General features: G+C 40.8%; 1 protein-coding gene across 1 annotated transcript in view; it reads right to left on the bottom strand.

Annotated features, from left to right (window-relative positions):
- Nucleotides 1–14,972, bottom strand: part of LOC136316767 (lysine-specific demethylase 6A-like) — a 318,159-nt gene that overhangs the window by 244,131 nt on the left and 59,056 nt on the right. The window contains 1 exon segment of the mRNA XM_066248929.1: nt 14,476–14,525. Coding sequence (XP_066105026.1) covers nt 14,476–14,525 — 50 coding nt within the window.

Below are 14,972 nucleotides of genomic sequence, written 5' to 3'. Positions count from 1 at the left end.
GCTGTGTCTTGTTGCGCTGATTGGAGCTGGAGAGATGTCCGGAGATCTCTGATCCGGAAGCAATTCAGCTCTGTTTTGTGAAAGGCTCAGTCCCTCCCCCAGCTATGGCCGCCTCCAGCATGGATGAGTCAGCTTTTTTAGGTCGTCTCCTTCATTCCTTAGCCCCTCACAGTCTGTCCCTCTCTCTCTCCTCTCCATCTGGGAGATAAGCTGGTCTTTTCAACACACCTCGCTCCCCGGTCGCCAGGCAAGCAGCGAGATTCCTGTAAGCAGGAGTGATTCAGGCGCTCCCTACCAGGTTTGTTGTGGCTTCTTCTTTGCTCCTTGTTTTTTTTGTGCTGTTCTTGCAGTTCAGAGTTGGTTTTTCATGCTGATTTTTCCTAAATTGATTTGTATTCCAGTTTGGTGGTGAGAGCTGGGCGTCTGGGCGTCTGCCTACTCCGCTGCCATCCTTGCCTTCTTATTTTTTATTAATTTTTATTTATTGATTTCAAGCACGAAATGGAGGATGAAAAGGAGGAAAGGCAGGAGGGTCGGGGGAAGAGACAGAGAGAAACAGAGACACAGAGACAGAGAGAAACATTAATCTGTTTCTGTAGGTGCCCTGACCAAGGATCAAACCAGCACCCTCCGTGCTTTGGGATGATGCTCTAGCCAATCAAGCTTTCTGGTCAAGGGTATCTTTCCTTTTTAAAGTCAACAAATTTTATAAATTAATTTCAATAGTGTACTATTATGTTACTTAATATAATGCTATAAATGTTGGGGTTAAAATAGGGATGTACAAAACTAAATAAGAGTAACATTTCTATATCTTACAGCAATGAAATTAATATAAGGTGTTAAATTCATTTTACTTTATTAAGCCCTACAGCAACCGCTAAGAAAGTAATAAATACACAAAAAAATAATAAGTGAAAGAAATTAAATTTTAAAAATTTGTTCTGCACTGGCCAGTTGGCTCAATGGTAGAACATCAGCCCACTGTGTGGATTTCCTGGGTTCAACTCCCAAAACGGGCACACAACAGAGGCAACCATCTGGTTTGCCACCCCATCTGTCTTTTTCTCTTCCCCTCCTGCAGCCATGGCTTGACTCAGGGGTTACCAAACTACGGCGGTGGGCCGCATGTGCCCCCCTGAGGCCATTTATCCGGCCCAAAACACACTTCCGGAAGGGGCTCCTCTTTCATTCGTGGTCAGTGAGAGGAGCACAGGATGCGGCATCCTGTACTCCTGGAATACTGTATGTGGTGGCACCACAAAGCGCGGTGTCACTCACGTACAGTACTACTTTCAGTGACACAAGACGCACATGTCATGGCTTCAGAAGCACTTTATATGACTGACATCTGTTCTGGGGCTGTGGCGCCCCACATCACCAGAAGCAGTGTGAAATAACAGCAGAAGTAGGAAAAAAGGCAAAGCACTGTAACCATTACTACACAGTACAATGGCCCCCATACTCCCCCAAATATACAACATAGTGATCCCTATAACCTCCCTTTGCCCAAGTCTCCCCCCACATTACTACACACCATGTTTCCCCTATTTTAAGACCCTGTCTTATATTAATTTACCCCCAAAAGATGGGGGCTGTCTTATTTTTAGTTCCCATTGAAATACTGGTCAGTATGTTGATTTAAATTTACTTTATTTTAAATATTGCATTTTTTGCCGTTTTGTTTTTTTACTTTAAAATGAAATATGTGCAGTGTGCATAGGGATCTGTTCATAGTTTTTTTTTGTTTGTTTGGTTTTTTTGTTTCTCATTTTTCCGAAGCTGGAAACGGGGAGACAGTCAGACAGATTCCCATATGCGCCCAACCGGGATCCACCCGGCATGCTCACCAGGGGGTGATGCTTTGCCCCTCTGGGGCGTCACTCTGTTGCGTCCAGAGCTATTCTAGCACCTGAGGCAGAGGCCACAGAGCCATCCCCAGCGCCCAGGCCATCTTTGCTCCAATGGAGCCTCACTGCAGGAGGGGAAGAGAGAGACAGAAAGGAAAGAGGGGGGGTGGAAAAGCAGATGGGCGCCTCTCCTGTGTGCCCTGGCTGGGAATCGAACCCGGGACTTCCTCACGCCAGGCTGACGCTCTACCGCTGAGCCAACCGGCCAGGGCCCATAGTTTTTTTTATAGTCCAGCCCTCCAACAGTCTGATGGACAGTGAACTGGCCCCTGTGTAAAAAGTTTGGGGACCCCTGGCTTGATTGGTTCAAGCACATAGGCCCTGGACTCTGAGGATGGCTTCATGGAACCTCCACCTCAGGCACTAAAAATAGCTCAGTAGTAAACATGGGCCAAGATGGATCCTGGTCGGGGAGCATGTGAAAATCTGTCTATCTACCCCCCATTCTCTCATTTGGAAAAAAAGAAAAAAATATTTGTTCTGTGCAAAAGAAAGCAGTAAACCAGCAATAGAGGTTAAATATACACTCTTAAAAAGAAAAGTAAAATGGCATAAGGCATCAAATATATGAATAACATAAAACAAGATTAGATGAAACCCAAAGAATGCACATATTATAAGACTGGATAAAATTAAGATCTAACTATAGTGTGCAAGAAACGTATTTTAGATTAAAACACAAATAAAAAATAAGAAAAACAATAAATCTACAACAGTCCCTGGCCCTAACTGGTTGGCAGTAGAGCATCAGCTCTGTGTCTGAATATCCCAGGTTCAAGTCCCAGTCAGGGCACAGAGGAGAAGCTCCCATCTGCTTCTCCACCCTTTCCCTTCCTCTCTCTCTTCCCCTCCAGCAGCCATGGCTCAAATGGTTTGAATAAGTCGGCCCCAGGCATTGAGGATGGCTCCATGAATCGCCCCAGGCACTAAAATAGCCTGGCTGCCAGCAGCAGAGCAGCTGCCCCAATTAGGCAGAGCATCAGGGAATGCAAGAGTCTATCTCTCAGCCTGACCTGTGGTGGCGCAGTGGATAAAGCTTCGACCTGGAATGCTGAGGTTGCCGGTTCAAAACCCTGGGCTTGCCTGGTCAAGGCACATATGGGAGTTGATGCTTCTAGCTCCTCCCCCTGTTCTCTATCTATCCCTCTCTCTCTCTCTCTCTCTCTAATAAAAATGAATAAATAAAATCTAAAAAAGTTAATAAAAAAATTTTTAAAAAAAGTCTATCTCTCTGCCTCCCCTCCTCTCACTAAAAAAAAGTTAAATTAAAAACAAAAAACAAAAAAAATTGCACGCTGTACTAAGGGTTATGATAAAATTTCATCCTGTCCTACAACCATTCTAAGACATCTAAGTCATCACTTTGTCCAGTGTCTCCCCACTATCTATGCTCCCAACATTTAGTCAACTAGTTGCCATCTCAATTAAAATGTTTACTGTCACAAAACTGCAGTGTCTGGGGTCAAGCAACCCTATAATAGCCTGTCACAATGCCCCATCATCATAAGAATAAGACAGGTAAATACACTATTGAGAAAGTCCACATTCACATAACTTTTATTACAGTATACTGTTATAAATATTTTTGTTGTTGTTAATCTCTTACTGTGCCTAATTTTTAAAGTTTGTCACTAGTATGTATTTATATGAAAAAATACAGTATCTATAAGCGATTGGTATAGACACTTTTAGACATTCCCTGGGCTCTTCGATCCTATCTCTATCAGATAAGTGGAAATACTGGTATCATAAAAGCAATAATTATAAAAATTCTAGAATAAACTAATGTCTAGAAAAATACTTCAAAATAAAAAGGTTATATCCTGACCAGGTAGCTCAAAGGATAAAAATCATTGTCCTGCACAGCGAAAGCAGTGCTGAGAGGGAAGTTCATAGCACTACAGGCACACTTTCAGAAGCTAGAAAAAGCTCAAATAAACAACTTAACCCTGCATCTAAAAGAATTAGAAAAAGAACAGCAAGTAAAGCCCAAATGTAGTAGAAGGAAGGAAATAATAAAGATCAGAGCAGAAATAAATGACATAGAGGCTAAAGAAACAATACAGAGGATCAATGAAACTAGGAGCTGGTTCTTTGAAAAGGTAAACAAGATTGATGAACCTTTAAGTAGACTCACCAAGAAAAAGAGAGAGAGGACTCAAATAAATAAAATTAGAAATGAGAGAGGAGAAATAACAACTGACACAACAGAAATACAAAATATTGTAAGAAAATACTATGAAGAACTGTATGCCAAAAAACTAGACAACCTAGATGAAATGGACAAATTCCTTGAAACGTACAATCTTCCAAAAATCAATCTGGAAGAATTAGAAAACTTAAACAGACCGATTACACCAAAGGAGATCGAAACAGTTATCAAAAAACTCCCAACAAAGAAAAGTCCGGGGCCCGATGGCTTCACAACGGAATTCTACCAAATATTCAAAGAAGAACTAACTCCTATCCTTCTCAAACTATTTCAAAAAATTCAAGAGGAAGGAAGACTTCCAAACTCCTTTTATGAGGCGAGCATAATTCTGATTCCAAAACCAGGCAAAGACAACACAAAGAAAGAAAATTATAGGCCAATATCTCTGATGAATATAGATGCTAAAATCCTCAACAAAATATTAGCAAACCGGATCCAACAATATATGGAAAAAATCATACACCATGATCAAGTGGGATTTATTCTGGGGAGGCAAGGCTGGTACAATATTTGTAAATCAATCAATGTGATTCATCACATAAACAAAAAGAAGGAGAAAAACCATATGATAATTTCAATAGATGCAGAAAAAGCATTTGATAAAATCCAGCACCCATTCATGATCAAAACTCTCAGCAAAGTGGGAATACAGGGAACATACCTCAACATGATAAAAGCCATCTATGAGAAACCCACAGCCAACATCATACTCAATGGGCAAAAATTAAAAGCAATACCCTTAAGATCAGGAACAAGGCAGGGGTGCCCCCTTTCACCACTCTTATTTAACATAGTCCTGGAAGTCCTAGCCACAGCAATCAGACAAGAAGAAGAAATAAAAGGCATTCAAGTTGGAAAAGAAGAAGTAAAACTATCATTATTTGCAGATGATATGATATTGTATATAGAAAACCCTAAAGTCTCAGTCAAAAAACTACTGGACCTGATAAATAAATTCAGCAAAGTGGCAGGATATAAAATCAATACTCAGAAATCAGAAGCATTTTTATACACCAACAATGAACAGTCAGAAAGAGAAATTAAGGAAACAATCCCCTTCACAATTACAACCAAAAAAATAAAGTACCTAGGAGTAAACTTAACCAAGGAGACTAAAGACTTGTACTCGGCAAATTACAAAACATTGATAAAAGAAATCAAGGAAGATACAAACAAGTGGAAGCATATACCGTGCTCATGGTTAGGAAGAATAAACATCATTAAAATGTCTATATTACCCAAAGCAATTTATAAATTCAATGCAATACCAATTAAAATACCAATGACATACTTCAAAGATATAGAACACATATTCCAAAAATTTATATGGAACCAAAAAAGGACACGAATAGCCTCAGCAATCTTAAAAAAGAAGAATAAAGTGGGAGGTATCACACTTCCTGATATCAAGTTATACTACAAGGCCATTGTGCTCAAAACAGCCTGGTACTGGCATAAGAACAGGCATATAGATCAATGGAACAGAACAGAGAACCCAGAAATAAACCCACAGTTTTATGGACAACTGATATTTGACAAAGGAGGTAAGGAAATACAATGGAGTAAAGACAGCCTCTTTAACAAATGGTGTTGGGAAAATTGGACAGCTACCTGCAAAAAAATGAAACTAGATCACCAGCTTACACCACTCACAAAAATAAACTCAAAATGGATAAAAGACTTGAATGTAGGCCGTGAAACCATAAGCATCTTAGAAGAAAACATAGGCAGTAAGCTCTCCGATATCTCTCGGAGCAATATATTTGCTGATTTATCTCCACGGGGAAGTGAAATAAAAGACAGGATAAACAAATGGGATTATATCAAACTAAAAAGCTTTTGCACAGCTAAAGACAACAAGAACAGAATAAAAAGACAAACTACACAATGGGAGAACATATTTGACAATACGTCTGATAAGGGGTTAATAACCAAAATTTATAAAGAACTTGCAAAACTCAACACCAGGAAGACAAACAACCCAATCCAAAAATGGGCAAAAGAGATGAATAGACACTTCTCCAAAGAGGACATACAGATGGCCAATAGGCATATGAAAAAATGCTCAACATCACTAATCATTAGAGAAATGCAAATTAAAACCACAATGAGATATCACCTTACACCAGTCAGAATGGCGCTTATCAACAAAACAACACAGAATAAGTGCTGGCGAGGATGCGGAGAAAAGGGAACCCTCCTGCACTGCTGGTGGGAATGCAGACTGGTGCAGCCACTGTGGAAAACAGTATGGAGATTCCTCAAAAAACTGAAAATCGAACTGCCTTTTGACCCAGCTATCCCACTTTTAGGAATATACCCCAAGGACACCATAGAAGGGCTCGAAAAGGAGAAATGCACCCGCATGTTTGTGGCAGCATTGTTCACAATAGCGAAGATCTGGAAACAGCCCAAGTGTCCGTCAGAGGACGAGTGGATTAAAAAACTTTGGTACATATATACTATGGAATACTACTCAGCCATAAGAAATGATGACATCGGATCATTTACAATAACATGGATGGACCTTGATAACATTATACGGAGTGAAATAAGTAAATCAGAAAAAAAAAACTGAGATGAATCCATACATAGAAGGGACATAAAAATGAGACTCAGAGACATGAACAAGAATGTGATGGCAACAGGGGCGGGGGGTTGGGGGAGGGGGGATGGGGTGAAGAAGGAGAGAGGGGTTAGGGGAGGGGAGGGGCATAAAGAAAACCAGATAGAAGGTGACAGAAGACAATCTAACTTTGCGGGAGGGGTATACAGCACAATCAAATGTCAAAATAATCTAGAGATATTTTCTCTCAACAAATGTACCCTGATTTATCAATGTCACTGCATTAAATTTAATAAAATAAAATTAAAAAAAAAAAAAAATCATTGTCCTGGAGTATTGAGGTCACAGGTTCCATTCCCAGTCCAGACATATGTGAGAAGCAACCAATGAGTACACAACTACTATATATAGTATCACTAAGTGGAACAAGCTGATGCTTCTCTCTCTCTCTCTCTCTCTCTCTAGTTAATGGAAAAATTAAAATGTTCCTAGAAATAAAGAATCAATTACAGGATCTATCTCTGTATTATATAGTTTAAAACTGCTAATATAGTACATATTAAATGTTCTCAAGCCAAATAAAAAAAATGGCAATTATATGCCTGACCATGCGGTGGCACAGTAACAGTGTGGGCCTAAGATGCTGAGGACCTAGAAACCTCGAGGTCAACAGCTTGAGCATGAGATCATAGACATGACTCAAAGGTTGCTGGCTTGAGCAAAGGGTCACTGACTCAGCTGGAATCCTCCCCCCCCCCACCGGCAAGACACATATGAGAAACAATCTATGAACAAATAAGGTGCCGCAATTACAAGATGATGCTTCTCATCTCTCTCCCTTCCTGTGTGTCCCATGTCCCCTCCCACCCCCACCGTCCTTTAAAAAAAAGTAGAGATGGTAATTACTAACATTATAGTGTTAGCTACTAGTATTAAATATTTGGCAATAAATGTGTATCAATCAAATCCACACATTGTACACCTTAAATATATGCAATGGTTATATGTATACTTTAAACTTACACTATTATGTATCTATTATGTATCAATTATGTCTCCATAAAGTTGGTATGAAAATAAAAATAAGGCCCCGGCCAGTTGTCTCGGTGGTAGAGCATGAGTCCACCATGTGGAACTCCCAGATTTGAGCATGGGCCCAGCTTGTGGAAGTCCTGGGTTCAATTCCTTGTCAGGGCACACAGCAACCGTCTGCTTCTCCACCCTTCCCTCATCTTCCTCTCCCTTTCTCTCTCTCTCTATCTTGTCCCCTCCCACAACCATGGCTTAAAAGTTTCAAGCAAAGTTGGCCTTGGGCATTGAGGATGTCTCAATGGCCTCTCCCTCGCTGCTGAAATAGCTCAGAGGCCAAGCAACAGAGCAGCAGCCCAGCCAGGCAAAGTACTGCCTGGAAGGGCCTTGCCAGGTGAATCTGGTTGGGGAGCATGTGGAAGTCTGTCTCTGCCTCCTGCCTCTCACTTAATAACAAAAAAGAAACAAAAAATAAATAAAAAGATTCATTTATCAAAAATAGAGCAATTATAAACAAATCTGCATCTAAAAAAGAGCACACCGGCCCTGGCCGGTTGGCTCAGCGGTAGAGTGTCGGCCTGGCGTGCGGGGGACCCGGGTTCAATTCCCGGCCAGGGCACACAGGAGAAGCGCCCATTTGCTTCTCCACCCCCCCCCCTCCTTCCGCTCTGTCTCTCTCTTCCCCGCCAGCAACCAAGGCTCCATTGGAGCAAAGATGTCCCGGGTGCTGGGGATGGCTCCTTGGCCTCTGCCCCAGGCGCGAGAGTGGCTCTGGTCGCGGCAGAGCAACAACCCCGGAGGGGCAGAGCATCGCCCCCTGGTGGGCAGAGCGTCGCCCCTGGTGGGCGTGCCGGGTGGATCCCAGTCGGGCGCATGCGGGAGTCTGTCTGACTATCTCTCCCTGTTTCCAGCTTCAGAAAAATACAATAAATAAATAAATAAATAAATAAATATAAAAAAGAGCACACCAAAGTAAAAGAGAAAGAAACCTACAAATTATCCAAAGAAGTAGGTAATTCATCAACAATTGAAGACATTAACATATTCAATGTGGATAGAACTGCCAGGGAGAAAAATCAACAAGAAAGTGGATGTTGCAAGACCCCCAATAAATGCTTAAAATCAGAGAGTACCAACCCCCTACTACTCTATTTGTTCCTATACATGTATGCTCTGATCAAATTTTATTTGTAAACTGGGCATAGTAAAAGATTAACAACAATAGCCTGACCAGGTGGTGGCGCAGTGGGTAAGAGTGTTGGACTGGGATGTTGAGGACCCAGGTTCGAGACCCTGAGGTCGCCAGCTTGAGCGCAGGCTCATCTGGTTTGGGCAAAAGCTCACCAGCTTGGACTCAAGGTCGCTGGCTCCAGCAAGGAGTTACTCGGCCTGCTGAAGGCCTGCGGTCAAGGCACATATGAGAAAGCAATCAATGAACTAAGGTGTCGCAACGAAAAACTGATGATTGATGCTTCTCAGCTCTCTCCGTTCCTGTCTGTCTGTCCCTATCTATCCCTCTCTCTGACTCTCTGTCTCTGTAAAAAAATAAAACAAAACAATAAACATAAAACAGAACAATTAAAATAATATACTATAATAAAAGTTATATAAACATGGTCTCTTTCTCTCTCCTGAGTAATTTAGTTTTCAGTACAATTCTAATCCTGAATATATATGACTGTTCCTTCCTTGTAATAAGTGGTTTGTCCTATTTGTTTCCAGAGATCCCTTGCTGCCTGACTGGTTGTGGTGCAGTGGATAGTCATCAGTCTGGGACCCTGAGGTCCTCAATGTAAAAGGCTGAGGTCAACACCTTGAGCGCAGGCTCACAAGCTTGAGTACAGGGTAGCAGGCTTGATTGTAGAATCATCCATACGACCAACCCCATGGTCACTGGCTGGAGCCCAAGGTCACTGTCTTCAGCAAGAGGACATTAGCTCAACCGGAGCATCCTCCGCACTCCATCCCCAATAAAAAAAGAGAGAGAGATCCCTTGCTCAAGTCTTCACACAGGCTCAGTGCTTTCCAGCACAGAACATGTTGTTAAGCACTACTCATTTTCTGTTCATATCTTCCACCCACCACTAATCACACACTGTGATCATGAGTCATGACTTCTTTTTTAATTGAATTTATTGCGATGACATTGGGATATAAAATTTCATACATTTCAGCTGTACAATTCTATATCATTTCTGTGTTGTATTGTGTGTTTACCACAGCAAAACAAATCTTGCTCCACCATTTATTCCCTCTGTATTCTCTTCCACCTCTCCCTTTCTTGTGTCTATGAGTTTTTTTTCTTTACTTAATACTGTCACCTTTTGCACTCAGCCATCCAATCTCTCTCTCCTCTGACAGCTGTCAATCTGTTTTCTGTATCACTGCATCTGTTTGTATACTGTTAGTTTATCCCATTCATTAGATTGCACATACAAATAAGATTGTAAAGTATTTGCGTTTCTCTTTCTGGCTTATTTCACTGAGCATAATGCTCTCCAAGTCCAGCCATGCTGTCACAAAGGTAAGATCTGCTTCTCTTTTTTACAGTCCAGTAATATTCCATTACATAAATATACGATATAAGGTCATAACTTTTGCAGTTTTAGATACAATAGGACCCACTCTTCCAGCCAAGCGATTTGTGACAATGGTGTCAAGACCATGCAAATAGAGAACGAATATTCTTTAACAAATAGTGCTGGGACAACTAATGATAGCCACATAAAAATAATAAAGTTGGAACCCAATCTCACACCATATATAAAAATTAACTCAAGGCTCTGGCCAGGTAGGTAAGTTGGTTAGAGCATTATACCAAAGTTGTGGGTTTGATCCCAGGTCAGGGTATATACAAGAATCACCCAATGAGGGCATAAGTAAGTGGAACAAAAAATATCGATGTTGCTCTCTCTTCCACCAACTAAAATCAATTTTGAAAAATCTAATCAAAATAATCAAGAACCTAAAAGTAAAAACTGTTAACTATGAAAGTCTTTCTCGTTTTTAAATGGGGGGGAAGGTAAAGAAAGTAATGGGGGACTTAATGGTGATGGAAAAAACTTGACATGGGGAAGGAGTGAACATACAATAAAATATACAGATGATGTATTATAGAATAGTACACATGAAGTCTATACAATCTTATCAACCAATGTCACCCCAATAAATTATTTTTAAAAATAGAGCTTATATGACTTTTATATATTTTTCTTTTTATATAAACTTTCTTTTATTTTTATTATTATTTTTATTTAGTGAGAGGAGGGGAGGCAGAGAGAGACTCCCACATGCTCCCCAACAAGAATCTACCTGGCAAAGCCACTAGCACGATGCTCTGTTCATCTGGGCCCCTTGCTCTGTTGTAACCAGAGCCATTTTTTTTTAGCGGCTGAGGCAGAGGCCATGAGCTATCCTTAGCACACAGGCCAGAATGCTCTAATCAAGCCATAGCTCAGGGGTCCCAAAACTTTTTACACAGGGGGCCAGTTCACTGTCCCTCAGACCGTTGGAGGGCCGGACTATAAAAAAAACTATGAACAAATCCCTATGCACACTGCACGTATCTTATTTTAAAGTAAAAAAACAAAACGAGAACAAATACAATATTTAAAATAAAGAACAAGTAAATTTAAATCAACAAACTGACCAGTATTTCAATGGGAACTATGCTCCTCTCACTGACCACCAATGAAAGAGGTGTCCCTTCCGGAAGTGCGGTGGGGGCCAGATAAATGGCCTCAGGGGGCCACATGCAGCCCGCGGGCCGTAGTTTGGGGACCCCTGCCATAGCTGATACAGGAGGGGAGGGGAAAAGAGAGACAATGGGGAGTGGAGAAGCAGATGAACACTTTTCCTATGTGCCATGCCTGGGAATTGAACCTGGGATAACCACATGTCAGGCCGATGCTCTATCACTGAGCCAACTGGCTGGGGCCAGAGCTTATGTGACTTTGGATTGATAATTGATAGATGGCAACCAAAAACATAAGCATCAAAAACAAACAAAAGAGAACATTAATATTCTCAAATATTAATAACATATTTGAGATTATTTTGATTTGACTTTTCAAAATTGATTTTAGTTGGTAGAAGAGAGAGCAATATTAAACTTTTGTGCTTCAAAGGATTCTAACAAATGTCAAAAGACAACAACAGAATGTGAGAAAATACTGCAAGTGAACTAGGTATACAAGTAACTCTTCCAACTAAATAATAAAAATATTTTAAGAATTTTAATGAAAAGCAACATGCAGGCCTGACAAGTGGTGGTACAATAGATAGATCATAAACCTGGGATGCTGAGTAGAAGTCCAAACCCCAAGTTAGCTGGCTTGAACCCAAAGTCACTAGTCTGAGCAAAGGATCACTGGCTTGGCTTGAGCCCCAGGTCAAGGCTAATATGAAGCAATCAATAAACTACAGTAATAAAACTATTGTTTGATATTTTTCATCTCCTTCTCTTCCTATCTCTCTCACTTTAAAAAAAAAAATCTCTAGACATTTCTCCAGAAAATATCATACAAATGGCCAACAAAGAAAGATATTCAGACATCATTAGGTATGAAAACTAGTAAAAACCACCTCTCACTCATGAGGATGGTAAAAAGGTGGCAAGATTGAGAAATGGATCTTCAAACAATGAGTATAAAAGTTAAACACTATACGGTCACTTTAAATATTAAAATTACAGGCCCTGGCTGGTTTGCTCAGTGGACAGAGCAATGGCCTACCGTGTAGACCTCCAGGGTTCAGTTCTGGGTCAGGGCACACATGAAAAGTGACCATCTGCTTCCCCCACACACACTTCTCTCTCTGTTCCTCTCTCTCTCAGCTAGTGGTTTGATTGGTCCGAGCATCGGTCCAAGACAGGGGTTGCGGGTAGATCCCAGATGGAGCACATATGGGAGTCTTTATAGTTCCCCTCTTCTCACTTAAAAAAAAATTATTTTTACACATCATCATAATTTTAAATTACTATCTAACCCAGTAATACCAATACCGGGTATATGCGTGCATGGGCGCACACACACACACACACACACAAAATAAAAATATTTATACAAACAAAAATAGTAATATAAGAATTCACCCCGGGGTCGATTCCTGGCCAGGGCACACAGGAGAAGCGCCCATATGCTTCTCCACCCCTCCGCCACGCTTTCCTCTCTGTCTCTCTCTTCCCCTCCCGCAGCCAAAGCTCCATTGGAGCAAAGATGGCCCGGGCGCTGGGGATGGCTCTGTGGCCTCTGCCTCAGGCGCTAGAGTGGCTCTGGTCGCAATATGGCGACGCCCAGGATGGGCAGAGCATCGCCCCCTGGTGGGCAGAGTGTCGCCCCTGGTGGGCGTGCCGGGTGGATCCCGGTCGGGCGCATGCGGGAGTCTGTCTGACTGTCTCTCCCCGTTTCCAGCTTCAGAAAAATGAAAAAAAAAAAAAAAAAGAATTCACCAAAATATATCCATTACTGTTTCTAGGTGAATGCAGATGTCCATTTATTAAAAAAAGAAATATAAATAAAACAAATATCCAAATACTGGAATTTATAACCATAAAAATACATTAAATATTTTTGATACACGCTACAGTAAACTTGCTAATGACAAAAGAGGAAGTCTAGATTAAGCAAATATTAGATACAAAAGGTAAATAAATAGTTGCTTACAGCAGGAATCTCGAAAGATGAGAGAGAGAGAGAATATGAGGTTTCTTTTACATATAAAAAATATTCTAAAATTGAATGTGGTAATGGATACAAAACTTCATGAATGTATTTCCATTCAACTGTACTCTTCAAATTGGTTTACCATAGGTGTATTATGTTTCCATTATGGTGTTCCAAAATAACTTAAAATATATTTATGCTAATATTTCTAGATTAAGTACTCTATTTTTAATTATATCTTTCCAATCCATTTAATTCCAAAAATCCAGAAATTTTACTTTTTACCTCTATCAGAAATCATCACCACATGGACTTTCAAGCTCTTTGGGTAATCTAAAATGTCACTTTCATCAAATAGTACTATATCCTGGTATTACTTATATCTAAGTTACGTATTATTTTATATACTATTACAAGATATATTCACTTTGTGGTATACACTGACACATTATTAAAAACAATAGGCCCTGGCCGGTTGGCTCAGCGGTAGAGTGTTGGCCTAGCGTGCGGAGGACCCAGTTCGATACCCGGCCAGGGCACACAGGAGAAGCACCCATTTGCTTCTCCACCCCTCCGCCGCGCTTTCCTCTCTGTCTCTCTCTTCCCCTCCCGCAGCCAAGGCTCCATTGGAGCAAAGATGGCCCGGGCGCTGGGGATGGCTCTGTGGCCTCTGCCTCAGGCGCTAGAGTGGCTCTGGTCGCAACATGGCGACGCCCAGGATGGGCAGAGCATCGCCTCCTGGTGGGCAGAGCATCGCCCCTGGTGGGCGTGCCGGGTGGATCCCAGCGGGCGCATGCGGGAGTCTGTCTGACTGTCTCTCCCTGTTTCCAGCTTCAGAAAAATGAAAAAAAAAAAAAAAAGAATAGTACTTTTTACACTAGGTTTGTTCATTATTAAAGTATCACACTTAAAATATAACTTCATTTACTAATAAAATGTGATTAAAAATTCTAATTAAAAACAAGATACTTCAGACAAAATAGCTGGCACAAAATACTATCTTTCTCCTTTTCCATGGACCATACTTAAAAGTTAGTGTTGTATATAATTTGCTCCCAAATGAAAAACAAAACTGATATGCAAGGGTGTACTAACCTTCCAGTAGTCAGAATGCAAACTGTAGTATCTTTGATATGCAGATAATGCTGAAAAATGAAAAATAATTATTAGTCAAATTATGAGTCCTTTAAAAATCCACAACATAGATATTTATATTAAAACTTGTAAGATGCCCAATATGCCTGCTTTTCACAACATCAAGCAAAACATCAACAACTTAGTTATGTACTAATAACTTTATCATTCATGGAAATAATAAAATAATAGAAATAAATGATCTACAAAAGATAAGGTATTTAAACCATATTAAATCACATATTTGCACCTGATCAGGCGGTGCCACAGTGGATAGAGCGTCAGACTAGGATTACGAGGACCCCAAGGTCGCCAGCTTGAGCACAAGCTGATCTGGTTTGAGCAAAGCTCACCAGCTTGAGCCCAAGATCGCTGGCTCAAGCAAGGGGTCACTTGGTCTGCTGTATCCCCACAGTCAAGGCACATATGAGAAATCAATCAATAAACAACTAAGGAAC

This window comes from Saccopteryx bilineata, chromosome X, assembly GCF_036850765.1.
Source record: "Saccopteryx bilineata isolate mSacBil1 chromosome X, mSacBil1_pri_phased_curated, whole genome shotgun sequence".
NCBI lineage: Eukaryota > Metazoa > Chordata > Mammalia > Chiroptera > Emballonuridae > Saccopteryx > Saccopteryx bilineata.
Note: the sequence above shows the minus strand (reverse complement) of the source record. Positions and strands in the feature narration are given on the sequence as shown.